At 38.8% G+C, this 27,694-nt stretch overlaps 1 protein-coding gene across 1 annotated transcript in view; it reads left to right on the top strand.

The window, feature by feature from the left end:
* The window catches only part of agbl4 (AGBL carboxypeptidase 4), a 351,287-nt gene that overhangs the window by 85 nt on the left and 323,508 nt on the right, over positions 1-27,694 (top strand). The window contains exon 2 of the mRNA XM_085264070.1: positions 1,261-1,383. Within this exon, the coding sequence (XP_085120196.1) occupies positions 1,261-1,383 (123 nt within the window). The remainder of the gene's footprint in view (positions 1-1,260; positions 1,384-27,694) is intronic.

The raw sequence follows: 27,694 nt of genomic DNA, 5'->3' as shown, positions 1-27,694 counted from the left end.
TGTGTAAATATGAGCTTCAACACGGCAACCTGTTCATTGCTATACAAACAGAGGGACGCGCGTGATAGCCCGTTATCTCACAATAATATGCGCGCGTGACTGGCTCGCTAGGTCTCTTTTTATGGACGCTAACGTTAAGCGTGTTAACCTCCTAGCTAGCAGGTGCAAAAATGTAAACACAGTCCTGTCACCAGCAAGCGTGAGCTAGCTGTGCTGCTGTTGACTTTATTCAACCATATTATGAGCTACATGTGCGTTTAGGTAATTGCTGCCATGACAAGTTAACCGCTGCATAGCCGAGCAGACTGTTTGTTAAATTGTGTTAGCTAGCTTTGTTACTCAGACTGCAGTGAGCTGGTGTGGAGCTAATTAGCTTTCCGTTGTATCTGAAGTTTTCTCTTGGTGATTAAAACCGGTGTTTGTCTCTTATCCTTCTAAATGAAAGCTACCGTAAATGAGCAGTTCTTAACAAATGGTACACGCCACTGTAATGGGGGGAGGATTAAACAAACAAAACGCACATTTAAACCAATAATAATATTTGTTGTGGCAGGGGTTTTATCATGTTTATCATAGTTCACTTATGCTTTTTTTTTTTTAATTTTATCTTATTAATTACCATCTTTGGACTCCACAGTTGTGAAAAAAACCTCTTTGCCACCTTCCTGATTATTGTTGTTTGCATATTTGTACAAAACGCAGCTTTATTTATTGTTTTAATTTTAAAGATCTAAACTAAATATACTACTATTTTATTAACGAGCAACGGCGTAAGAAATGGAAATGAGTTACGGTATTAACTTATTAAAAGTCCAGTTGTACTTCACTTGTTCAAGGAAAAGTAACCATGTGTTGAAATTGTCTGTTGAAATGAACAGCCTAATTACCACTTAGTGCTAATTACTAATACCAATAAAATATATAAAATCAACACTTCTTATACTGTTGATGTTGTGGCGCTTCACATTTAACAACAACATTATGTGAATTAGTTATCCCTATCCTTATATCTTGTATTTTTTATAGACTTGGTGTGTGTGTCTCCTTTTTCATTCTAATAAAAGTCAACATGACAACAACATAAGAAAAGGAACCATTTCTTTTTTCTATTGGAGTAAATACCTGTCCTTACTTTAATAACAACAACTGTATTATATTATATGAAATTTTCATATACACCTGGGAACTAAGGGTTTACACACAGTGGTCGGAGACTCCTTTGAGTAAAGTTAAACTCTACATTTTGCACTTGTTCTTTAGGCCGTGAAGCTGGGGGAGAGGATGCCTTGGTGGGCAACGTAAACAAGCTGATGGTGAGCCCACCAGGATACTCAGGAACTCCACGAAAAGGACATCTGGTTTTTGATGCATGCTTTGAAAGTGGTGAGTAACTGCAAAACACAATATTTAACCTTTAGACATAATTACAGGGTGCACACTTGGATGGAAAAGCAAGACTTTCTCATGCTGGCTGACACTTTTTTTAAGCAGATTTGTTTAGCAGAAAAGTCAGATAATTGATAATTGTTAGATCAGATGCTGTACTGACAGCTACCCACATCCTGCAAGCACAGTGACCAAATCACAACAATCCCTTCTTCTCCATGCAACCCAGGTTCCCAGTGAAGGGTGGGTATATATGCTGACATTTGAAAAAAATCTATTGTTAGATAACACAGGCTATCTAACACAGGTCTTATGTACTGTCATAAGACCTGTGTTGAAGCCGAATATTATTGGTTGTCACTGCTGCCCTAGCACACTGACTGTAGTTACCCAAAAGCAATCAGTAGGTCAGCTTTAGCTAGATGCTGTTTGAACATTTGTACAATTCTTTTGTTATGTGATCTTAATATTTGTAGTTTAAAACAATTTTAAATCTGACATGCCTCTGTCCATTGTTAGCTAGCATCTTGTATATTTGCCCTCGCTTTGTATTTCCATGGCTGAATCTAAATTTTTTAAACAATAATTTAAAAAAACTCGATAGACAAAGTGGCAACCTATGACATCTGTTATTTATGTTCCTGGGCTGGAGCGTGGTTGTGGTCAGAATACAGTATTTGCTACCTTTTTAATTGAGCTTGCAAGTTTTAACAAAAAAGTTTGTGTTTGTTACATCACCTAGATTGTCTGCAATGTGGCTTTGCTCCCTTAGTGTCTCCATGTGTGTGTCAGCGAGAGCATAAACTAAACCTGCGATCTCTACATCATCCTGTCTGTTATCTTCCATTTCGTTTGTCTGAAATTGTTTTCTAAAACTTTTTATCCATACACAGGGTCCTCACAGTTCAGAAATTTTTTGTTGTTGTTGTTGTGAAAGTGGATGAGATGCTGGTACTATTGATCCCTGAAATCTTTTCACAGTAAACTGGGCAACAACCCTGTTGCACTCTGTTTTTTTCCCCCTGCCTTGTTTTTCCTTATCTAGCAGTTGAGAATCAATTTGATTTGCGTGTTTGACTGCAATCTCCTGATGAAGCTGTGATTTCTGCTTGCCCTAGCACTAATTTGGAAGACTTAAAGAAGTTCCAAGATGCAATAATAACTACAGACTCGTGTTGTTAACAGTAGTAAGTGTTACCTTAATTTTATGGGAGACAGTCACATTTTTAGTTTTTACCGAGGCTGCATTAAAGCAGCATATTCAGCACAGCAGTCTCTTTGTTTAAGCAGTCAAACACACCACAGAGCTTTAGACACAAAAGATGCTCCACTTTTAATTTTTTTTTTCAGAAGTTGCTGGCATTTCCCTTTTTATACACAACTACTATGTATGCACATTATATTGCATTTAGCTGCATTTTTATTTCATTTTCTAAACTGAACCCACATATTTGAACAATCTGGTCATTGCTGACAGAGGCATGACCAGAGAGCACAGAATGTAAAAACAGATCTCTGGACACCATCCGCACCATTAATAGGGACAAGTCCTCATTCTTACACTTTTATATAAAAGTTTCTGGGATTTTAAAATATTTACTAGGCAAAAATAGTAGTTAGCCCAGGAATTTTAAAATAGAGGCCGTTGTGCTGTTACATTCTAGATAACGTGTATAGCTCATGCTTAAATGTGGATATATATGCACGTAGTATGTAGGCTTGTAAAAAATATAGTGCTGTTGTTCAAACATTTACTCATTCTCTATATACACGATAAAATACAAATGTTTTACAATGCACATTTTGCGGAATACTTCATTGGCTCTTGTTCAAATTTGATTATTCGTTCAAACCTCTGCCCACACAGGACCGAACCATTTATATATTGCGTTACATCCACAAGAGGGCAAACCGATACCTGGACAGACATACTTATAAAGGCATATCAACTTAAAGATCTCTCTTAAAAGATTTACATTCCAACACATCACAAAACTAAACTAAACAAATTAATTAGGTTGTATTTAATAGGGATTTGACAACCTATTCGAGCTCTGCTGTGAAAAGCGTGGAACAATAATGATCTTTTCCCTAGCATGAAATGGAAAGTAACAAACCACCAGGGAGCTGCAGGAAGCTTTTATCAGTATATTATTTTCTCTGAATCTGAGGTAGTTAACGAACTCTCTGCTATGATTACCGCAGGAATATTGTTTATTATTTTGGGTCTTAATTGACTCATGTTGGGCCAAAACGCCATTAAATTTAGCGTTTTTTAAGATTCTTGTTTTTTAGACACAAGATACAACTGCTTAGTTAGCTAACGTATGCTAATGTACCTGCTGTTATCATTTACTGTGAATTGCAAATATAAAAAGAAGGTAAAAAAGTTGGTATAACAAAAACCCAACAAATCATAAAAACATAATAGACAAATGTTAAATTTAACTCTGTTTACCTTTAGTTGCTTAACTGATATTGGTTCATTGGTTCAAATCATTTTCATTTTCTTCTTGTGTCAACAGCGATGTATCTGAAGTCTGAAGCTGGACTTAGGAGCACGCCATGTAGTTTTTTCTGACATTGACTCACACATGGTACAGCTATGTGGTATTGTGGTGGTACTGTGATAGCAGTCTGTTTGCTTCCCCTCAGCAGTGTCGCATTTGTTGTGGAGGAAATCCAGCTAGGTATTTTGTGTAGGTCAGAAGAAAGATAGCCACTTGTAGTGTTGATTATTTTCCACAATTAATTTTCATTGTTTGATTGAAAAAAAAAATCAATTATATAATTGAATTGAGGCTGCTGTACGCATAAAGTAAGATGAAGTTAAATATGCTCCAGATTCCTTTGTTAATGGCCTTGCTTTCTGCTAGTGGAGTGGCATTAAAACGAAAATGAAGAACTGCATGTTTTCAGCACCGACAAGGTCGGCTGGTTAGACCCACAAGCAGGCTAACACTCAAGCACCAAGTAGGCAGAATAAATCAGGGAACCAGCAGGCTCTCTTTGGGACTGAATCGCTGTGTGGAGATTAGGTTCAGATGGTGCTCAGATTTCATATTTCCACAGATAAGCCCATTTTGGTTTCTGCAGACTCAGATGAGCTTTAACTTCTCCCTGTTTACTTTCTGTTGTCTGACTTTGGTGTCAGTGTCAGTGTTGTTCTCCAGTGCTGATTCTCTGATGCACTTTTTCAACAACCTGGAGGTCAGTGGATTACTACTAACAATTAAGTTGGGTTAGGCTTATTCACAAGAGGAAAGACAATCTTTTATAGACATATAGTGGGATAGATAAACCTTATCAGACTCATATGTGAAGGAAAGTACAAATGTGTAGTAGTAGAGGGTTATATTAGGAGGATTTTTCTGCAATATCAGTGTGGTAATTGCCCTTTTTATAAATTTGCCTTTTTTTCCCCCAGATGACATGGCCAGAGGAGCTCAGACATTGATTAATGGGTGCTGAGCTCCCTCACAGGGATCAGCTAACATATACATGTCTGTGGCTCTGGATTTATCTCCTGAATGATTTATGGAATTGATATTAATCTCTTTCCAGTAAATGCATTACTAAAGTTAGAATATGGAATAAATTGATATTTGCCAGATATTCTCAAATTAATGCCCTGTTGCTGTTTCATTTAAACACTACTGGTTTTAACAGCATTGCTTTAAAGTTCCACTTCACAGTTTGTAATTTTGCTTTTTACAGAATTCTTTACATGTGCTTATTTTTCTACAAGTTATACTCCATCTGAAATCTATGTATTTGTCTACAATAGCACTTCTTGCTGTTCATATGTTTGTTGTCATCATTTACCATAGTAAAAATAAATGTGCTGCAAACAAAGTACCACTCTCTTTACTAAAGATAATATTACTTCTTAATTCTAAATTCTTAATTAAAATTTAACAAAATAAAAAGCAGAAATTTTGGCATTTTCTTAATTTATTTTTGTTTGTTTAACTTGTTCTGAGTTTCCTGAGGACAAAATTAAACATGAGGTAAGAAATACAAATGGAAATTTCTATAAATTTATCAGAGGAAGAGTTCTCTTTGCCCCTCTCTTAATCAGATAAATAATACTAACACTAATTACCCAGAATTACCCTAAGTTACTTTGTTTTTTAATGTATTTTTATTAAGTGGAAACTTGCATTAGGAGAAGTTCTTATTTATAATATTTCTGAACATAAGACTGCACAGATTAACTTTAAAAAAACAATCCTTGGATAAAAATGTAAATGTTGTGGTAAAGAAAGTACATGCAGTTAAATTGTGAAAGAGCAAAATTTGTTCCCTCATTCTTTAATTGTATTAAAGATGTTGAACAGCAGCACAAGTGTAGGTTCATCTAACCTGAGAATACCTGCCATATTGTGTTTACAGTAAATGTTGTACCTCTGCTCAAACTTTATAAGACAGGTTGCATAAGTCAAGAATGTAAAATGAGCTTCTGGTTTCATATATTCAGTCTGATATTTGTGATACGAGTGAGGGAGAGGAAATTGGAGACAAATATGTAAGCTCCTGCCACACATGTTCATTTCTCAAGGCAATTGAATGGGCCTTTTATGACAGTCTGTGTCTGTTTTACTTCTCTCAGACTAGATTGAATAGTCAGTATTTCAAGCACATGTTTTCATGTGAAAATGATGCATACCTATAGGAAGGATCTTTGCCCGACTCCTGATGCTATCTGCATCCCGTGTACATTTCCATAAAGCACAGCTTTTATTTTCTCGTCTTCATATAGCATAGAATAAAATCTAATTGGTTTATTAAAACAGACACTGGTTATGTAAGCTGTTTGCCAAAGGTATAAAACCTAATTTACATTTAGATGAGGCTTAATTCACTTTGTTGTCTGTGCTGTGCTGATCAAGTCAGTGATGGCCTACAGATTTACATACAGTGTGTCTCAGTCAACAGGCCCTTTGACACAGAGTCATTATAAACCATTAAATGCCTTTTACTGTACTATGCCTAAAAAATGAGCATGACAGTTCTCTCAGTGTTTGGTACAGTACAACTTGAACACTGTGGCTATTTTCATTCTCACTGGTTTTGTTGAACATTTTGGATTGTATAATTTGCCCAGTGTTATTAACACCCATGTAAACTTAGAGTTTTACTTACTGAGATCTTTTTTTTATGTAGTACAGTAGGAAATAGAAGATTTTGCTAATCTGTAAACATTTAAGCTCTGGCCTATTGTTGTGTATTGTGTCAAATGGCAGAGATTCGTGAAAGTGATAAAAGAAGTCTAATTGTTTTTAGAGTGAAATCCAAATGACATTCTTATCTTGTCTTGTCACACGCTCCAACTGTTGACATTTTTAGCCCAAAAATTCTTTTGTGAATGCATCCTCACAATGTCGCTGACTAAAGAGCCATCTGTCTGTACAAAGAACGACACTGACAGCGCAGGCCTATTGTTTTACTGCACCTCTGGACCATGCACCAGATATAATTAAGCACTCATTGATTAGACCGACCGCTCTCTGCTGACAATGGCTTGCATGATCAAAGAAATTCCCCAGCGGTGACAAGTGTTTAATGGGGTCTATTGATAAAGACAACTGATAGACTTTACAGTCAATTCACTCAATACAATCCAACTTATATTGCAGCCTGGAGAACAGATATTGTCGAACTGCTATGTCCATATCGTACTACAACCAAAATAGTCAAGGCTGTCAGATACTGTTTGAAGTCATAGTGTTTCCTGAGCCTGAGTAATTAACCTGATTCGTAAATAATGTAACAGCTTGTTAGACTATGAAAGTAAAAAATTACACACTGACTCATGGTAATAATTTTCTCTATGACTTTATCGGTGTGTCACCTCGTTGCGAAGGGATTTCGGCCCACCCTTTGCTACAATGTTCAGTTTTTTTAAGTTTGCAGGCACAGCTCTCTTAATGTCCCACCAAAGCATTTAAACTGGACTGAGGTCTGAACTGTGACATCACCACTGAATCACCACCTGGATTATTTTCTTTTTCAGCCATGGTTGTAGATTTGCTGAAGTGCTTGGAATCTTTGGCTGTGTCCAAATTCAGGTGCTGTATCCTTCGAAGGACCTGGCCTACCCGGTCTACGCAGGTCTTGTTGGATGACCTGCTGGTGGCCGAGCTGTTGAACAAATTTCTCTGGTGGCACGACAGTGCTAATAGCTGGTATGAGGTGTTTGTGCCTATATGTGTGGTTGTGCATTATGACCAAACGTCTCCATTTTTGTCTCATCTGTCCAGAGGAAATTGTTCCAGAATCCTTGTGGTTTGTTCAGATGCAACTCTTGTGTTTTTGTTTTTATTGTTTTTCTTTGTTAGAGAGAAGACTTTTCTTTTGGCAGTCCTTCCATACAAGACATACTTGTTCAGTCTTCTTCTTATTGTGCTGTCATGAACCTTAACATGCTAACTGATGCCTGTAGGGTCTGAGATGTAGCTCGTGTGTTTTTTTATTGCAGTTTCCCTAAGGATTACATGGTCTGACCTTGGGCTGACTTTGATGGGATGTGTTCTCTTAGGGAGATTGTGTTGCTGTGTTAAGACACACCTGAATGCACCAGACAAAACAAAAATGTCCAAAACTTCTACTTTTACAGAGCTGATCACACTTTCTGATGATCCGTTAAAGTGCATTTGATTAGTTGCGCCTGGGTGCTACTTACCCTCTTAATTCATGTGAAAGCAGTAAGCGTGTCCTTAGTTTTTTACAAACAACAAGTCTTTTTCACATGACTGTGTATTAACTTCCAGTTAGATAAATAATGAATATCTTATCGAACTCTCGTGCACCACTTTGTACAGAAAAGCTACAGATAGATATTCATTACGTTCATATCATCCAGCATTTTAAAAAAAAGAAGTGTTCCTGTGCCTCAGGTCTACTGCATATGTTGCTTATGTAGCTCTAATAGTGACTTTTGAAGACTAAATAGGAGATTTAGAACAAAGATTTTTAAAAGATGTTAGAAATATGAGTGTTTAAAACAAGCTTCTGATCATTAAAACCCAATTACAATGCTGATTTCTACTCGTAGTGGTTCGGTTATACGTATTATATCCCTAATACTTGAATTAAAAGAAAGCAATTCAATGTGCTATTCAAAATTCACTTTTGACTAAAGATATGGCCACCATTATTAACAGATACTGGCGCGTTTTTACCTCGGGAACTATAAATGCAATGATGGTCAGCAATGTCATTTTACTTGTAAAACAAAGATTTTATATCATCCGGACACAAGCAAGACTTTTCCAATTAAGGGAATAATTTAATGTAAAACCAGTAATGTGATAAAAATGCTTAAATGTCCTTGTGGGTTGGCATATATCGGTAAAACATCCAGACCTCTGAAAAATATTATTTCCGAACATAGATGTGTTATTGGAAATCGTGATCAGAAAAGTCCGGTTTCCCACCACTTTAAGCGTATGAATCACAATGTGTCTTGTCTTAGTTATATTGGCATTGAGCATGTACAGCTTGCAAAAAGAGAAGCGGGCATTAATACTTAACTTTTACAGCGTGAACTTTATTGGATTTTCACTCTAGAGATTTAGCTACAAAAAGTCTTAACGAAGAAATGGACTTTGTCCTTTTTTATGACTCCTTGTATTTCAGTGTTATATTATATGTTCAGTTTTTCAGTGTATTTCTTATGGATTCATGTGTTTTCAGTTGAGGGTCATATTGTATTTACTGCATCTAATAATGCAAGCGCCCCTTTAGACTTGATGACGGGAATACCGGACGGCAGTGTAGTGTCTTATTAAGAGCTTTGATATTGTATTTTGTGTATATATTTCTTAATAATAATGTTTTACTTGACAGACACTATATAAGATGATATAGCAATTTTTTAATTTGTCTGATTAACTGCATTAATTTCAAATGTTAGATATTACTTGCTTTGAACTTCAGCATGTTATGGATTATGTTTTGTTTTTTGTTTATTTATTTATTTATTTTTTTGTGGAGACATATTTTTATGTTTCTGTTGCAAATTTTTTGTCCTATAAAAGATCTGGTTCCTGATTGGATGTTATGACATGTTGTGGTCATGTGACTGTCCACAGGGGATTTAAGATGGTCCTGCCTTGTGTTTCAACGTCTGATAAAGAGCAGGTAGGGATGGGAATTGATAAGAATTTGTGATTCTGATTCATTATCGATTCTTATCAGCTCCATTCTTGCAAATTAACTACATGCTGCGTCGTCAAATGTTTGTGCACATTGGAGGTATTCCCCCTCTTTGGTGTGATCAGTGTTGGGTCATTACTCAAAAAAGTAAAGTAAAAAAGTTATTACATATATTACACAGAACACTTTTCTTAAAAGTAATATAGTACATTACAAGACATTTGTTATACGACTCGTATACTTATGTTGTACTATGCGTTACTTTCACGTTACTCTGCAAAATGATCTGAAACACACTGTTTCATAATAACCGATTAGCAATATAATTTAGAGTGGTGCAGTGTGCGGATCGTTAATTACCGACACAGATTCTTAATAATAATTATCTTGTTAATTCTACTTCAAATCAAATCAAATTCAAATCAAATTCAAATTTTATTTGTCACACACACACAACCATACACAGTATGACATGGGGGTGAAATGCTTGTAGCTGTACAATGCCCGACCATTAAATGACAGAAGAAAAGTTTTACAATATTTACAATTTACTACAAAAATTTACAAATTAACTTAGGAATTTACAGTAAAGAATGTGCAAATAGCAGAAGAGATTATAAAGATAAGGATTATAAATTATACTTAGGTATAAAACAATGTTAGTAGTCGTTAGAATTAGTTTTGACACCATATCAGTTTCAAGGTAAACATGGTAAGCATTAATGTTTACCATGAAACATTGAGCAGAGGTGATGAGTAAGTAATAGTAATAGCAATAATCTTCAACAGTTTTAAGTCTGAGCAATACAAAATGTGGTATTTATATTTTCCAGGAGAGCTCACGCCAAATTAATATTTAGGGTGTTGCTATTCTTCTGGGCACACATTAGGTTAATTTGGCTCATGTGCAGTGATGGATAATAAGTAATTTTCCGTTATTTTCCAATGCAGAGCGGGTTGGATTGATACACTGACATAAAAAAGTCTAGTCTGAGCTGAAATTATATTTTGTTATATTTTTACACATTCATTAGCTGTTAGTCATCAGCAATAAATATTTACTGCCCAGATGATCATTACTGTATAAATTAAGGTTTCCAACCCTGACATTACTGCTTTGATGAAATATCTACAACCTCTTCATGGATTTACTCTAGATTATAAATAACCCATTATTAATAATTGATAAACAAAGACTTTCTCTTATTTGTTTTAAATTAGAAAACAATAGTAAATAAATAAATGTCTGTAAGGAGATCGGTAGTAAGATAACATGGAAAAAACAGTCCCTTTAGTCACTGCTTATGTAGGTTGGCTTATCTCATTTTGCTTCAAGTGTATTTTTCTTTTCTTCCAGCACTCAGCAGTGTGTTTAATTTGTCTGGCCTTATCTTCTCCCAGAAACTGTCATGTCGCAGTTGCAGCGACCCTCTGAAAAGTGATTGATTAGAGTCCCGACTAAAGCAAAATTCAGAAGACAGAGATCAAAAAGAGATGGTCGGAAAAAGCTTGAGAAATAAGGTACTACAGAAGGAAAGAAAAATATGAACACTTGGGGGTGGGGTGGCTGGGGGTCTGTAGCCAGTCAAGGGGGGAATGCAGTCAAGCTTGTCAGAAGATATTTATATACTCCAGAGTGCCCCATGAATCAGGATAGTTGAGTTTCCATTGATTAAAGAAGAGGGAAACGTTTTTACAATCAAGCCAGATGCTCAGAACGAGTGGTTTGGAGAGGCCTGAGTTTGCTGCAGTATGCAGCTCTCTCCTTCACCTCTTCTGCCTCTCTGATGAAACAATCCGGAGGGAGAAGCAGCCCAGGGGGGAACAAAGATATATAATTTTTGTTAATGCCTTTTTACTTGTAATCAGCATGAACATAATTCAGAATTTGTTTGACACTTAACTCCCCACACATGAGCTTTGTGCTGTCATATGGCCTTTTAATGGCTAGATTTTTTTTACTTTTCTATATCTCGCCGACCTTAGAATGCTCTCTCTTATGGGCTTTCCAAAAGAAGATCTATTTGTCTGAGTAGGAGGGAGCACTCCTGACATCTGATGCATTGAGAGGCACTCCCAGTCTCTCTGTCTCTCTTACATGTCCTTGGCAGCGGAGAAGCTTCACTGCTCAAATCACTAAATGGCCTCTCCAGTTTTCCCTTTTAGCAGTTCTCTCTCCTCTCTCTTTCTTTTAAGTCAGGCGCAGAGTATGGAGATAAATTTGAGTTGTCTTGGGACTGTTGGCAAGACCATTGCTTTTGATTTATGCTATTTATTGGCCATTTGTATCCCTAAGAAATTACTCTTTATTGTTACTTCTTGTTTTATTGTCATATTCTGAGATTTTCTTCAGGTATATATAATACCTTTTATTTCTCTTTTTGAAAAACTTCATGGAATATGAATTGGGGTTGGGTTACATTGGCTTGACCCTGTGTTAAGTGTCCACGATGTATCAAATAATACACTTTCTTCATTTGGTACACCTGTTCAGCTGCTTGTTAATTCAAATGACTAATCGGACAGTCATGTTGCAGCAAGACATGTAGACATGGTCAAGATGACCTGCTGAAGTTCAAACCAATTTCTTCCTCATCAGAATGAGGAAGAATGTAAAATGACTTTGAATGTATTTCTTTGTATTTCAGAAACGACTGTGATTTTCCCACACAACCATTTCTAGGGTTTATAGAGAATTTTCAGAAAAAGAGAAAATATCCACTGAAAAGCAGTTCTCTTTGTGGAAATGCCTTGTTGTTGCCAGAGGTCAGATGAGAATGGCCAGACTGCTTCAGGCTGATGGGAAGGCAAAGGTAACTCAAATAACCACTCGTTACAACCAAGAGATGAAGAAGAGCATCTCTGTATGCGCAACATGCCAAAGTTTGAAGCAGATAGGCTACAACAGCAGAAGACTACAAGAGGTGCCACTCCTGCCAGCTAAGAACAGGAAAGTGGGGCTGCAGTTCATAGAGGTGCACCACAAATGGACGGTTGAAGGTTCGAAAAACATTGCTCAATCTGATGAGTATCGATTTCTGCTGCCAAATTTGGATAGTAGAGTCCAGAATTTGGCGTACACTACATGAACATGGATCTGTCCTCCCTTATATGATACCAGCTGCTGGTGTGTAATAGTGTGCACTCTCTTTGCATATTTTAGGCCCCTTAGTTATAACTGAGCATTGTTTGAATGACCACAGTATATCCATCCATTCTTTTGATGGCTGCCCCTTGCAGGATAATGTGCTGTGTCACAAAGCTCAGATCATCTCAAACCGATTTCATATACATGGCAATGAGTTCACAATATTTAAATGGCCTTCACACCCACTGGATCTTCATCCAGTAGAGCACCTTTGGGATGTACTGGAGCGCAATAAGATATTTGCATCATGGGTATGCAGGTGAAAAATCTGCAGCAACTTGTGTGATGCTATCAGACCAGAACCATGTTGAGTCTATGCCACAAAGAACTTAGACAGTTATAAAAGCAAAGGTCGAACTCGGTACTGGCCCAGCGTATCTAATAAAGTAGCCGGTCTTTATAGTTCAGTCTGAATGATTCACTTGTAAAGATAACCCCATATATAACCTGTATGATCATTCTCTGTAGTACCTCCCAGCTTTATCTTGTTGTTTTCGTTTTGTCATCTGTATTTGGCTCCTTCAGGTTATTCTCATGGCTCTCTGTTGTTTTTAGAGTTAGCAGGCAGCTATTTTAATCAGAAACAGTGCCAAAATCCTACTCTAAGCACCTAACAGCAGACAAAGTAAGGTTCTAGTTTGAGTAGAGGCAACAGTAGATTTAAACAGATGGACACACACACACAGATAACTCCACTATAATGCAGCTGTGACTGGCTGTCTTTTATATATGGAAACAACAACTCCTTGCATATTAATTTAAAGGTGATAACATGCCAGTGTTCTGCTGTATTTTATTTTTTCTAAGCAGAACAAATGCTAATAATCTAAAAATCTGCCTTGAACACATGGCTTCATTGAGGCTTGAGTTTTTGCAATGCAAAGTGGTATCAGTAGCACTGAATGAATTGCAGAGTGATAAGCCCGTCTGACATTTGGGCCTGTTGCATATGGCCACGTCTAATCACTAAGTGAACACATTGGCTCAGTTTTGCTGCTCAGGAAGTACTACAAACAACCTCAGCGTTTTGTGAGTTAATTGTTGATGGCTCTGATTTGTGCAGCACATAGGAGAGCCCACCCCTTGCACATCTATTCAAAATGTCACCAAATGCTAGCAGCAGTAGGATACTTGTAAAAGTTTGAGTCACAAAAGGATTTGATTATCAACTGTATTCACGGTGTGGCTGTGAGATTTGAAAAGTCTGAAGGGAAGAATATTCAGACATTTGATATTATATAAAGTTTTTTCTTTTTAACATTAAAAATTGCATCGTTGTTACTTCATCTGCATTGAAGGAAGTGGTGTGACCCAAACAGGTTTCACTTTGTGGTTGTTTTTAAAATCCAGCTCTAGGCTATTTTGTGTTATAAACATATTTGGAACATCACTATTCATTGGCTCAGGGCCTGCCTCTAGCGTCGTGATACAAGTGTGTCGTAAGTAAACATTACTGCAACCAGATTTCTGCATTGCACAAGTGGTTCTCGCGCACAAGGCCCCGGTGATTCATCCAGTAATTCATTTCCAAGCAATTCCTAACGCCATAAACACAGTTTCAGAGCAGGCGTCTCATTTTTCATCCAAGGCAAGACGGTACAGTTTGGGAAAATGGCAAGGATTTGTAATGCTTTACCACTTCATGTTTTTCAAGCTGCCTGTATTTATTCTGCTGATTTATTTAGAAAACCTCTCTCTGAGATGAGCTTCATTGATGTGCCAGGGTTTGTTTGATAACACAAATTCATGTTCAGAATATAGTTATACAGTGGAAGGATGAAATACTCACATGAGCAGCATTCTGAAAGAATACATTTTGGTTTAAATCCAGGCTGCTATCTCATAGGTCTGCTGCTCAAAGTAACAGTATAGAAAATGCACTCCTTGTGGCCAGTGTTGTTTGGCCAAATGCTCTTATCAGGATTGTTTCCCCCATGGACGTTTCAAATACCTCTTATTAGTGAACGCACTGGAATCTCTAAAAAATATGATGTTTTTGGTCATTATAAAACAGCTAGTGTCGATCCCTCACTTGTAGTGGTTCTGAATAAAGATTATGATGAAAGTATCATTAGCAAGCATTTATACATTTGTTTGGATCTGAACTTTGAATTTGACTGCTCTATATTTATCTTTTTCACTTGGTCGAGGGATGTAGGGCTGTTGCCACTTTGATTTATAGGTATCGCGACACAGCCATCTGTAGCCAGTTGCTGTCTTCAAGAAGCTCCTCTGCTAATTGGAGTCAGTAATCTGGCAATCTCTCTGTAGGTGCCTTTTTAAGACAGTCAAATTTTTGAGTAGAATTATTGTACTATTATGGCTTGCTGTGTGGCACAGACCCTCCAAAAATTGTGTTTTGGTTTTAATTCAATTACATTTTTTGTATATAGCACCAAATTACAACAGTAGTTACCTCAAGGTGCTTAGCAATAATAATAATAATGATAATAATAATAATAATAATAATAATAATAATAATAATAATAATATAGAGAAAACCCTAACAATCAGCTGACACTTTATGAGCAATGAATAGGTGACAGTTTGTCCCGTTTGGATCTTTAGCCATCAGAATTGTTGTCTCAAGGCCAAGAAAGATGCCAAGTGGATTTACTTTACCAAGTGGATCATCATGGCCTTGCCATATTGGTCCATTTGATTGACCTTTATTATAATTATGTATTTTTTTTTTTTTCGGTTGCTACAGACGGGACAGACTTGACTGGGGGATAGGACAGGAAGAAAGAATGAAAGAAAGAGAGGGAGAGAAAGAAAAACAGGGGAGAAGAGACGGTGAGAAAGGGGGGAAGAAAGAAAGAAAAACAAACAAAACACCTGGATCACCTGTATGGAGAAAAAAAAACAGAAGAGAAAACAAACAAAAAAGAGCAACATAATAAAAACAGCACCATCACAATAAACTAGCTAGCAGTAGATAACAGTAGATGCTAAGTATTAAACGCTATTGTGCAGCACCCAAGATAGACAGCGCACAATGTGCTTTGAGGCAGCAGCCAAGAAAGGTGTAGTCCGCGTCTGTGAACACCCGTGTGTACACCTGTGTGGATCAGCAGGCTTGTATTCCAAAGGTTTCTCCATGTAACGATCTGCTAGGGAGTGTGGGGAGCCATAGCCCCGTCCCCCAGGGCATGAAGCAGGTATGGAGGAGATCCAGGCCCCAGACATCCAGAGGCCTCAGAGTATGAGGACCCAAGGAGGACCACCAAAGGGGGGGAACCGTGCCACCCTCCTGGGAAGAGCTGAGTAGAGCCCCAAATGAGAGGTCACCCAGCAGCCACGGAGCAGAGGCCAGAGGGGGTTGCAGTGGCGTGTAACTCCCTTTTAAGAGGAAGACACATCTGGCAGAAGAGGCTCACACAACTCACACGACCAGTTGGGCGTGAGGAGAGGGAAACGTGGCAAAAGACACAATGTGGAAGAGAGCAAGGGATTAATAATACTTAATGACTAATGCAAATGCTTGGTGTATAAACACACAGAAGATGAACTTCTAGTATATATTTATGGGATGTTACTCTTGCATTAATTTGCAGTGTAGTTTATGGATGGAGCATTCTAAGCTAACCAGCATTAGCTGGTAAGTTAGGCAATCTTGTTCAGATTAGGCTTACTTTTGCTCCAAACACCAACATGATGCCTTCAAAAGGCTAATGTTGAAGCTTCAATATGCATAGTCCAAAACATCAGTGTCATTGTCCAAACAGGGGGTCTTCTCATGTAGTGAATGCAAATCAAGTACTGTGATCTTTACCATACTGTGAAGGAAAATATTTTTGGCGTGCTAAATCCTTCCAATTCACCAGTCACTCACTAATAATAAAGTTGTAATAAAGCTGCAGGCTGTAAAACCAAAACAGTGATCTGTAAGACACTAACACACACACTTATAAAGGTACAGGGAACTGCAGCCTCGTGATAAGTGGCTCCTGTAACTTTAAGTATAGAAATTTGACCCATTGTTCACATAAAAATAATTGAGTGTACTTTTAAGAGGCATCTGTCTGTACTAGTGTATTTTTAAATCTCTTTAAATTGTGTTGGATGTCATTAGCTATATCAAAATCAGCTTAAGGGTATAGGAGAGGATTATAAGAGAAGAACACATTTACATGTTTGAAATTAAGCAGTACTTGGAGACACTTCTGAAGTTATTGGGTCTGTTGTAATTATTAGAATTGTTCTCTTTTTTTATACAATGTGATGGTAAGTATACAAAAAAAACGAACTGAAATAGCTTTAATCATTACTTGAATCTGATTTTAATAACTGCGACCCAATCAGCATGTTACTAGACGATTTCCAAGTGCTTCAGTTCTTGAGGCTTCTGTCCAATTCTGCTCGTTTTGACTGTAACCACCCTTGAGTGCTGAGAAGCAAATATGTTTCTGAGTCCTCCCTTTCTACATCAGCTCACTCCAGTTATCATATCTGAATCATGAAGTTGGCATCATCCAGAGCCTCCTGCTGTGATGGAGAAACTTCATCCCAAAAAAGCTCCCTGCGCTCTTCTCTTCTCATGAATTATGTCTAAATGAAATTACCTAATTATGTCTTGTAATCTCCCATATCCGATGCTATGAAAAGGGATTAGGTTGTCACTGGATGGATTTGCTTTTATGGTATAGTCTAGAAAAAATGTATTTAGATGATTTTCTTATATATTTATTTTTCAATATCTGACTAATTTAGATATATTCATTAATTTCTTGTAATTGCTTGATAGTTAAATACAGTGCCTGAAAAATTCCTTGGTCTTCATCCAAGCCTTTTGAATGGTATTCACCACTGCCTTTCCTGCTTCTTCAGTCTTTCATTTTCTGTCCTTTTTGACAGTAGCTGCACTTAGTCTAATTCTTAGACTGAAATGCTGGCCCATAATGAGAGATTTCATTTGACTTTCAGTGTAGTGTAGAAGTGTAGAAAAACCCACTCACACACCACCGGAGACATCCTCTTTCCTGAAATGGCCAACCTCTGGGTTGACTCTCCCCACTTTGCCTTTCAACCTGTTAAATATGGACCTATATGATTAGCACACATAACAGTGGCATGATCTGGCAAGTAAAACAGAAAAACCCCAGCCCTGGCGAAGGACATTACAGATAGAAACTGACTATTTCAAGTCAGTGAGCGGTCCTTTCTTAGAGCGATGCAATCAACTTAAGGTCAAGATCCATTTACTGCCATTTACTGGAAGAAAACTCTGTTTTTGGAGGCAGGCACACTTTTTTTGGCCTGCATTTTCAATGACCATGGTTCTCTGTTCATACTTGATTTTTTGCTGACCTATTGGTTTTTGGCAAGTGATTTCTTGCCTCTCTTGTTTCCCTTCTTTTCTTGCATCGGCTCCCTGTGTTCCTTAACTCATTACAGAGCAATCAGCCCCAGGCGTTGAAGTGTGTACCCAGAGGGAGCAATAACTGTAAATAAACACTACTGCAGGCTCTCCGATAACATGTTACCAAGATGATAACAGCCCTTCTTAGCAGGCCTATTGACCTTCTCCTTGCCTTAGGCTTGCAAAGGACTCCTCAGTTCCCAGTGCTTTTTATCTCAAAACCCTCCTCCACCACTAGAGCTATTACTAACGAAGAGGAAAAGAAGGAGGAGGCTACAATAAGAAAAGAAAGAAGAGAGAAAAGAGGAGAGGGAGAGTGCTTTGAGACACAAAACATGATAGAACAACAAAGAGATGACCTGGGCAGTTATCCCTTTGCCATTGCTGCCACCCCCTCTGTCTGCCTTCAGTCTTTGTAGGGCTCAACATAATTAACTTGTTAAAAGATAGCATGAAATTGGAACGGACTTGCGTTTACTCACTACACACCATATGGGAAAGATAAATACAGAGAAGGCAAAAGTGACATAGTGACGGTTAGACAGAGGGAACGTGACAGTAAGGGAACCCAAGAAGGGCAGTGGCCATATTCTGATAAAAACATCATTCAACTAGCTAACTTACTCTTTTAGCCTGAGAAACAGATGAAAGTTAAGATTTTGCTTCTTCATGGTTCACTTCCCAATACTAATGCAGAGAGTTTGACAGTAGCATGTCCAGAGCTGTGGGGCTGAAGCACTGTCTGGATGAGATTGATAATACAATTAAGCCAGTCTCAGTATGAATGCATCACTATGACCCATTACTACACCAACCGCTTCAGATGGAGCATATGAGTCTAGCTCTAGGCCCTTTTGGAAGGGAAAAAATACAATTATAAAAGGCTAGCTCGAAAATGTGTTCTCTTTAGAATGTGCAGGCAGGCCTGTACATCATCAGATATGTGTGGGCTGCCTGCATATCTCACTGCTGTCCTCAGGCCCAGCTTTCTTCATCTATATTGAAACGAGGAGCTCACTGGAGCATAGATGGACCCATAACAATATGAATTTTTTTTTTCGCTTATTGTCCTTTCTTATTGTCTGCTCTTATCCTGGTGTTGTTGTATCTTCTGATTATATTCAAAATAATTTCCAATAATGTTTACAAAAACCCTGCCTGTGTGGTTGTGCGTTTGTGTGTGTTGCTGTAGAAGACATCAAGCTCATCAAATCTTTTATAATTTAAAGTTAAATGACAATAATCCATGTATTCAGTTCATTATTGTATTAAATAAAACACACTTAAGCCTGTAATTGTAGGCAAGCAGTACCTGAAGACTCAAAGTGGACACAACAGATAGTGAAATATAACTATTTATTGCAAGATGCAAATAGCATCCACTGGGGGGTTATAGAATGGAAGATATGTAAGTCCAGTTTTTAAGTTAGTAGTAGGGTTTGAAGAGAGAAAGACACTTGCTGAACAGCTGAACCACGGGATACTTTCAGCATTAATAAAATTAGCGTCATAAATATTTGTGAAGATGCGATTGAAGTGCAAACTTTCAGTTTTAAAAACTATTGCTTTGTAACTATTTAGTTGTTTAGAATAGTCATTTTTTACATAGTTCCTTATTTTCAGAAGTTTAAAGTTAATTGGACAAACTAACCAACTAACATAATATTAAGACTTGGAAAACTCATGGACATCATCAAACGCTGCCTTTCCTCTCTTAAGATGCTCTGCGAGGCTTGTGCTGCCGCCACATTTAATTGCTGCTTGTCTGTGGTTCTCTCTGCATTCAGTTGTGTCTTCAGTAACTGAAAAGCTGCTCTGTTGGATTGAGATCAGTTTACTGACTCAGCCATTGAAGAATATTCTCAGTGTCCTTTTGCTCATTATCTATTTGCACATCATCAATAAATACTAGTAACCCTGTTCCACTGGCAGCCATACATGCCATAACGTTACCTCCTTCAGGTTGGTCAGATAAGGTGGCATGCTTTGGTGAGCTGTTCTTTTCCTTCTCCGTGCTTTTCTCCTCCTTGCTGTTCTGGTACAAGTTAAACTCGTTTTCGTCTGTTCAATTATTTTCTCCAAACCTCTACAGGCTGTTTTAGATATTTTCTGCTAAAGTTTGGCCTTCCTGTTCTTCAGTGTATCCTGTACAGTAGTTTGCACCTTGCTGAAAATGTGATTGATTGATTGATTCTTGTTTGTTGGCTTTGGTCATTGTATGTCGACCTCTTAAAGATTGCTCTTGATCTGTCTAGATGTTCTAAAGGGTTTTTCTTAACAAATGAATAAACAAAGAAAGAAACAAAGAATTCTGCAATCATCTGGTTCAGTTGTCTTTAGTGGTCTTTCAGGCCTTTTGCTGAGCTGGTGAGTGAATTTCAGATGGCTTTTAGTTTTTCAATGCTGGCCTCCTTCATTTGTACCAACATCTGTTTGGGCCACATTATTGAGACTTCCAGTGAAAAGCAACCAAATGCAAGTTCCACACTTGAAGTCAACTCCAGATACAAACAAAAACATTATATTGGCCTAATTTGTCATGGAATACTAGGGCCTTACTTGACAATGAAAGGTCAGTCAATTGGCCTGTATTTGTATAGCGCTTTACTAGTCCCTAAGGACCCCAAAGTGCTTTACACATTCAGTCATCCACCCATTCACACACACATTCACACACTGGTGATGGCAAGCTACATTGTAGCCACAGCTGCCCTGGGGCGCACTGACAGAGGCGAGGCTGCCGGACACTGGCACCACCGGGCCCTCTGACCACCACCAGTAGGCAACGGGTGAAGTGTCTTGCCCAAGGACACAACGACCGAGACTGTCCGAGCCGGGACTTGAACCGGCAACCTTCCGATTGCAAGGTTGCCAAACTGCCAACTCTTGAGCCACGATCGCCCATGTCCAATTATTACTGAGTGTCTGAAAAAAGACAATATGAATGAGTTTACAAACCATAGTGACTATTTCACAGAGCTAACTTTATGTAGATAAGTCACATTAAAAGAGGAAGTGAAGTTATTCATTGTCTTAGCACACAGGTGAACTCAGATGACGCAAATGAAGAAGGATGGTCTCCTCCTTGGGCACAATGCAAACTCAAAGCAACTCCTTGGGGTAAGGAGGACGTGATCTGGTTCTACTCTACCTTAGTCAAGGAGAATCTGAAATCAATGGGCATTTCCATGGAACTTCAAAAACCCAGTCTGTATAACACTGAGCTGTTCTGGCATTTAATCAAGAAATACCAATCCTCTATTGCCATAATGAATATCTCTCAAAATGCTACTATGACAGATTTGTAAATAAAAGAATTTGCTCTTTTTACCTTTAAGAAGAAAATAAAAAAGCAACAAAATGAGTTTGAAAATGACTTTCATGAGTTGCCATGAACTTGACATGTGTATTTAGCTTTTAATCATGAGCTGAATGCAATTATATCATCATACATCCCACGCACTTTGATTCTTGCAGCTAGGGTTATAATTTTAAATTCACATTTTCATTAGTTGTAGTATTATCATGTGTATGTGGTTTAATACCAAGATGGGACAAATGTAACTGAATGCAGCATCAAAAGAGAAAAAAAACAGCTATGATTCATATTTAAAATTTTCTGTTTATTGCAAAAGAAATAAGCTGCATTAAGTACAGGACAGGACTGTAATGCTATGGGCACCAGCAGACAGTATAGCTGCAAGGCTAGTAGGCTGCACTAAGATAAATAAGTCACAGTTCTGTAGCAGTGATTTCTGGGTCTCCTATTTCAAACTGTACAAGTATTTTCTCGAGCTATAGTTATTTAAAGCAAACACCAATTTGTCACTTGTGTGTATTCTCTTACTAGGGAAGGTCAAACAGCTGGCTACAAAGGGGGACAGGAAGTATGACTTCCTGGACCACACTTTAGATAAGGTAATACTAACAACAGCATATTAACCCTTTAAAGCCGGTCGGAGCGGGCACGCTCCGTTTTGCGTAACTATTTTTAAATCCCGGTAGCACTGCAACCAAGTAAGCTAGCGCAATAATTCTTTTTGCATATGAAACCGGAGGATTTGTACTTACATCTTATGCCATCAGCTTGCCCTAGGTCACAGTTTCCTTCCACATATGGCTTTGCAAAAATTGCATAAAAAGCACTTGCAGCAACAAAAACATAATATTCTAGAATCAGCTTTTGCTGATCGGCTGTTCGTAACACTTTCTCCGTCCATCAGCGCGAACTATCGCATGTCCGCCATGACCTGTCCGAAACCGGAAGTGATGTCATTTTGCGGAAAAGTAGTTTTTTACCATCAGGGCCTTATGAGCCTATACTGGTGTTTTGAAAAGTTATGTTTGACTTTATGAATTTCTGTATTGTTTCTGGGATGCTTAGGACTCAAATTGCACTGTCCATAAAAATTATGACCAGAATCGGTGACAAAGGGCAGCCCTGGCGGAGCCCATCATCCGGCAGGAATGAGTCCGACTTATTGCCGGCAATGCGAACCAAGCTATTGCAACGGTTGTATAGGGATCGAATGACCCGTAGCAATGGCCCAGACACCCCATACTCCCATAGCACCTCCCACAGGGCACCCCGAGGGACACGGTCGAATGCCTTCTCCAAGTCCACAAAACACATGTAGACTGGTTGGGCAAACTCCCAAGTATCCTTGAGAGGATAAAGAGCTGGTCCAGTGTTCCGCGACCAGGACGAAAACCGCATTGTTCCTAGACCCTTATGAGGAAAACATCAAGGGAACAGTTTACCCTGCCCGGGATAGGGTCCCGCCCTGGAGCTAGGCCCGGGGAGGGTGCCCGAGGGCGAGCATCTGGTGGACGGGCCTTAGTCCACGGGGCCCGGCTGGGCACAGCCCAAAAAGGGAACATGGGCCCATCATCCCGCAGGCCCACCACCCGCAGGAGGTGCTGTAGGGGTCGGGTGCATTGTGTGCCGGGCGGCGGCCAGGAGCGGAGGCCCTGGCGGACTGATCCCCGGCTACTAAGACTGGCAATTGTAGTTGTTATGATTCCTAATTTAGAAATGGTAATTCCTTAATTTATGAAGTGTAAAAATGCTGTCATTAAACAAGTTATATGTGAGCTTATTAATGAAGAGAAAAGCATTTGTATATGTATGTATTAATTTAGAAGTAATACTTTAAAAATGATGAATTCGCTACACACTACTAGCTTACATATGCTTTATAATGTGTAGTTTTTATACTTTGTTATTGTGAAGTTTGAAGTTTTAATGTTGGCTTTTGACAAGTCCGGACTGTGTCTTTTCTCTCTGCATTTAGACAATGATAAGATAACTGGCTGCTTGCTGTAGCCTCATATTTACTATATGGACAAATATGTTTAAAGATGCGTTAGTTATGTCAATGTTTATACCGCAAAAGCTTGAACTTGTCCTTTAACTTAAAAAAATCCCAACAAAACAAAACAGAAAGCATCCTTTTAAGGTTATACGATAGGCTGCAGTTTATTATACGTGTTAGTTAGTTAGATTGTGGAAACTTGGAGGTGACCTCTTTAATCTTGCCTGAAGATGAAGTGATAAGGCAGCAGGGGAGAAGGCATGCTTTGAGAAGTCATGAAGCAGGAGATTGATATTGCCTCAGTGACGATTTGCCTTTAGACTGGAAGAAGAGAGAGAGACAGAGCAAAACCAGACGTTTTGCTGCAGGTCTTAACTGAGCCCCTTACACTGTGGCTGTCGCCGCTGCTGGCTGGAATCAATTCTATCTTTATCGGTCCCCCTCTTCTGTGTCCAGGAATCTTCCTCACACCACAGAGCAGCTGGGGGGAAAAGCTGATGTGTTTTCCAATAATGAAATGGAACTCAGTAAAAAATAAGTTTAAATAGGTGCCTGGCTGGTCTCCCTCAGCAGTTCAGACCTGTTGTAATCTATAGTCTGATTTTTAAACACAGTTGCTGCCTTGTCTGTGCCTGGCAAAAGAAACTGAATGAATTATCTGAAGTTGTTCTATTATAAGACAGTCTTTGTTTCTGATATATGTATATATCTATATCTATATATATGTATATGTATATATATATATATGTTAGAGCTGGGCGATATGAGATTTTTTCATATCACGATATGTTTTTTTCATTTCAGGCGATAACGATATCTATCACGATATAAGCCAAATAACTATATTTGTAAGATTTAAATGTGCCGTTGCTCACAAGTAAAATGTGAAATAATCAGCAGCTTGTTTTTATTTAAATATTTATTTCCCATAATAAATCAAATCAAATCAAAAATTTTTTATATAGCACATTTTTAAGACCGAAGTACACCAAAGTGCTTTCCAGTAAAATCACAATACAGATAAAATCACAATAAAATATAAATTACAAATATATCAAATATAAGATGATTACATAATCTAAATACAGAGCCAGATGTAAATTACCCTAATTCGCCTTAAATGCCAGATCAAACAAATACGTTTTTAAACGTGATTTAAAAGACTGAATGGAATCTGACGCGCGAATATGAAGAGGGAGAGTATTCCATAGCCTGGGTGCAGCAACGGAAAAGGCACGGTCTCCTCTGGTCTTCAGCCGAGACCTAGGTTGCACTAAGAGCAGTTGGTCCGATGATCTTAGTGCTCTCTGAGGGCTGTACAGACAGAGGAGATCAGCTAAATAGTCAGGTGCCATATTGTTTAAAATTTTATAAGTAAACAATAAAATTTTAAAATCAATTCGATATTTGATAGGAAGCCAGTGTAAATTTTTCAGAACAGGGGTGATAGAGTCAAACTTTCTAGTGCCGGTCAAGAGACGTGCTGCGGCATTCTGGACCAGCTGCAAACGCTGCAGAAGAGAAGATTGTAGACCCAAGTAGAGTGAGTTACAATAGTCCAGTCTTGACGTAATGAAAGCATGGATGAGTTTCTCCATATCTTTGTGTGGTATGTAGGGTTTAGCCTTAGAAATTAGGTGTAGTTGATGAAAGCTAGTTTTCACCACAGTAGAGACCTGTTTGTCAAGTTTGAAGGAACTGTCCATGAAAACTCCAAGATTCCTGGCAGTATCAGTAAGGTAGTTAGCAACAGGCCCAAATGTGCCAGTCAATTGTCCCAGAGGCATATTTCGGTCAAAAACAATAATTTCTGTCTTCTTTCCATTTAAAGTAAGAAAGTTACGTGATAACCAGTCTTTGACATCACTCAGACAGTCAAACAGAGGATGTGGTGAGGATAGAGCATCCCCAGTCAGGTGAAGGTAGATTTGAATATCATCAGCATAACAGTGAAAAGAGACATTGTGTTTTTCAAAAATGGAGCTCAAGGGCAACATATACAGAGAAAACAACACAGGACCCAGTACCGAGCCCTGGGGCACACCACAGCGAAAACGGGCAGAAGAAGAGGAATATTTTCCCATCGTGACGGAGAACGACCTCTCAGAAAAACATGATTTAAACCAAGATAAAACATTTCCTTTGAGGCCTACTACTTGTTCCAATCGTGCCAAAAGGATATCATGATCAACCGTATCAAAGGCTGAGGTCAAATCCAATAGTACTAAGACCGCAGAGCGCCCAGAGTCAGCAATTAAGAGAAGGTCATTAAAGACTTTTAGTAGGGCAGTTTCAGTGCTGTGACGCGGTCTAAATCCAGACTGGAATTTATCACTTATACCGTTTCTCTCTAAATAAGTCTGTAGTTGCCGAAGCACTATTTTCTCTAAGACTTTTGACATAAAAGGAAGTTTAGAAATCGGCCTGTAATTAGCTAGGATGTTACGATCAAGGGTACTTTTCTTGATAACAGGTTGCACGACTGCAGGTTTAAAGACAGTCGGAACATGGCCAGATGATAGTGAGAAGTTCATTAGAAATAAAATACAAGACCCGATTGTATACAGTGCATCCTTAATGATACGAGAGGGAATAATGTCTTGCAAAGAATTTGAGCTTCTCAGATTATTGATTATTTCCTTTAAAGTCAAAAATGACACAGGTTCGAATTGTTGGAAAACCGTTGAACATTCAGAAGCTGGGGCTTGATTTACTACCAGAGAATGTGTGGCCCTTAGCAATGAGATTTTATCTATAAAATAATTTAGAAATTTTTCGCAGAGGGCCGGGGAGGCACCCATTGAAACATCCGAACAGGGATTAACCACTGAATTAAAGATTTTAAACAGGACTCGAGGATTATGGCTGTTATTCGCTATAATGTTTGATAAAAAAGAGGTTTTTGCCATTTTGGCAGCCTTCTGAAATTTAGACCGGCTCATATGCAGGATGTCAAGGGACACCTGAAGTTGATCTTTTTTCCATCTTCTCTCAGCTCGACGACATTCACGTCTAAGAGCGAGGATGGATTCATTTAGCCAAGGTTGGCGTGAGGTTCTACGGCGTCGAATCTTTACTGGAGCCACAGTATCCAAAATAGAAGTACATATAGAGATGAAAGAGTTGACTACGCCATCAACCGAGAGAGGTGCATTACTGATGTCTTCATAACAAAAAGAATTGGCAAAGGCCGCAGAAAAAAGAGCAACAGCCTCAGAATTAATCGAACGTGATAGGCTCAGTGGACCCTCAGAGTTCAGTTCCATATTGCATGACTGAACATCAAACATAACTGGGAAATGATCCGAAATCCCAGCATCATTGATGTCTGTGATGCAAATGTCCAGTCCATACGACAATACCAAGTCCAGCATATGCCCTTTAATGTGGGTTGATTTCCTCACCCACTGAGTGATATTAAAAGAGTCAATAAGGGCAAGAAAGTCCTTAGCCAATAGGTCCTCCTCACAGCATATATGAATATTAAAATCACCACAAATAAGTACACGATCATAACTTAAGAAAATAATTCCTAGAAGATCAGCAAATTCACGGATAAAATCCTTGTTGCGCTTCGGAGGTCGATACACCACTGCACGGAGGGTCCGGGGGGAACCGGACAACTCCAGTAGTTGTACTTCGAAGCTGGAATGCGAGGCGGGAGGCAGTTGCCGCACTCGGAATTTACTTCTAAAAACCGAGGCTAGCCCTCCACCCCTGCCCGCAGTCCTAGGAGAGTTAAAGAAAGCACAGTCCAGTGGAAGAAGTTCCGAAAAGGAAGAGGACTCACCAGGGCGAATCCAGGTCTCTGTTAGAAACAGGACATCCAGCCGTGATGCAAGAAAAAAGTCGTTTACAACGAAGGACTTGTTCACCAGAGACCTAGTGTTTAGCAGGGCCATACGGAGCGTAGCCCCGTTGACGCTACTAGGAGCACGTCCCAGCCGACGAAGATTACTGTAATCCACACCTCTTCCAGAGACCCGCTTCCAGCTCCATACAGGTGGACACTCAGCTGGTAGAACCGAGTGGGCTTGCTCGCCAGCATAGCGAATCCGTCGATGACGACACAATCTGAAGGTATGCTGGGAGGGCCGCAGGTTGTCAATAATGGAGCGGTAACCAATCACTCCATGTGCTTTTAGGTAAGCTTTAATACGAACGCGAAAACCACTCCGCTTACCCCGTTTCCTATATCGTTTCTTGTGCGGTGTAAAAAGAGGCAGGTAATCCGTGCAGGCGGAAGAATGTGGTCGAGACTGGGAAAAATTCCCTAAGTTCCAATATAGGTCCGGCTTTTGGTAACTCAAGGGTCGAAGATTT

Source organism: Mchenga conophoros, linkage group LG23 (assembly GCF_057382185.1).
Source record: "Mchenga conophoros isolate Kocher_MC1m ecotype Shallow Benthic linkage group LG23, M_conophoros_male_GT1.1, whole genome shotgun sequence".
Lineage (NCBI taxonomy): Eukaryota > Metazoa > Chordata > Actinopteri > Cichliformes > Cichlidae > Mchenga > Mchenga conophoros.
This window is presented reverse-complemented; position numbering and strand designations above follow the sequence as displayed.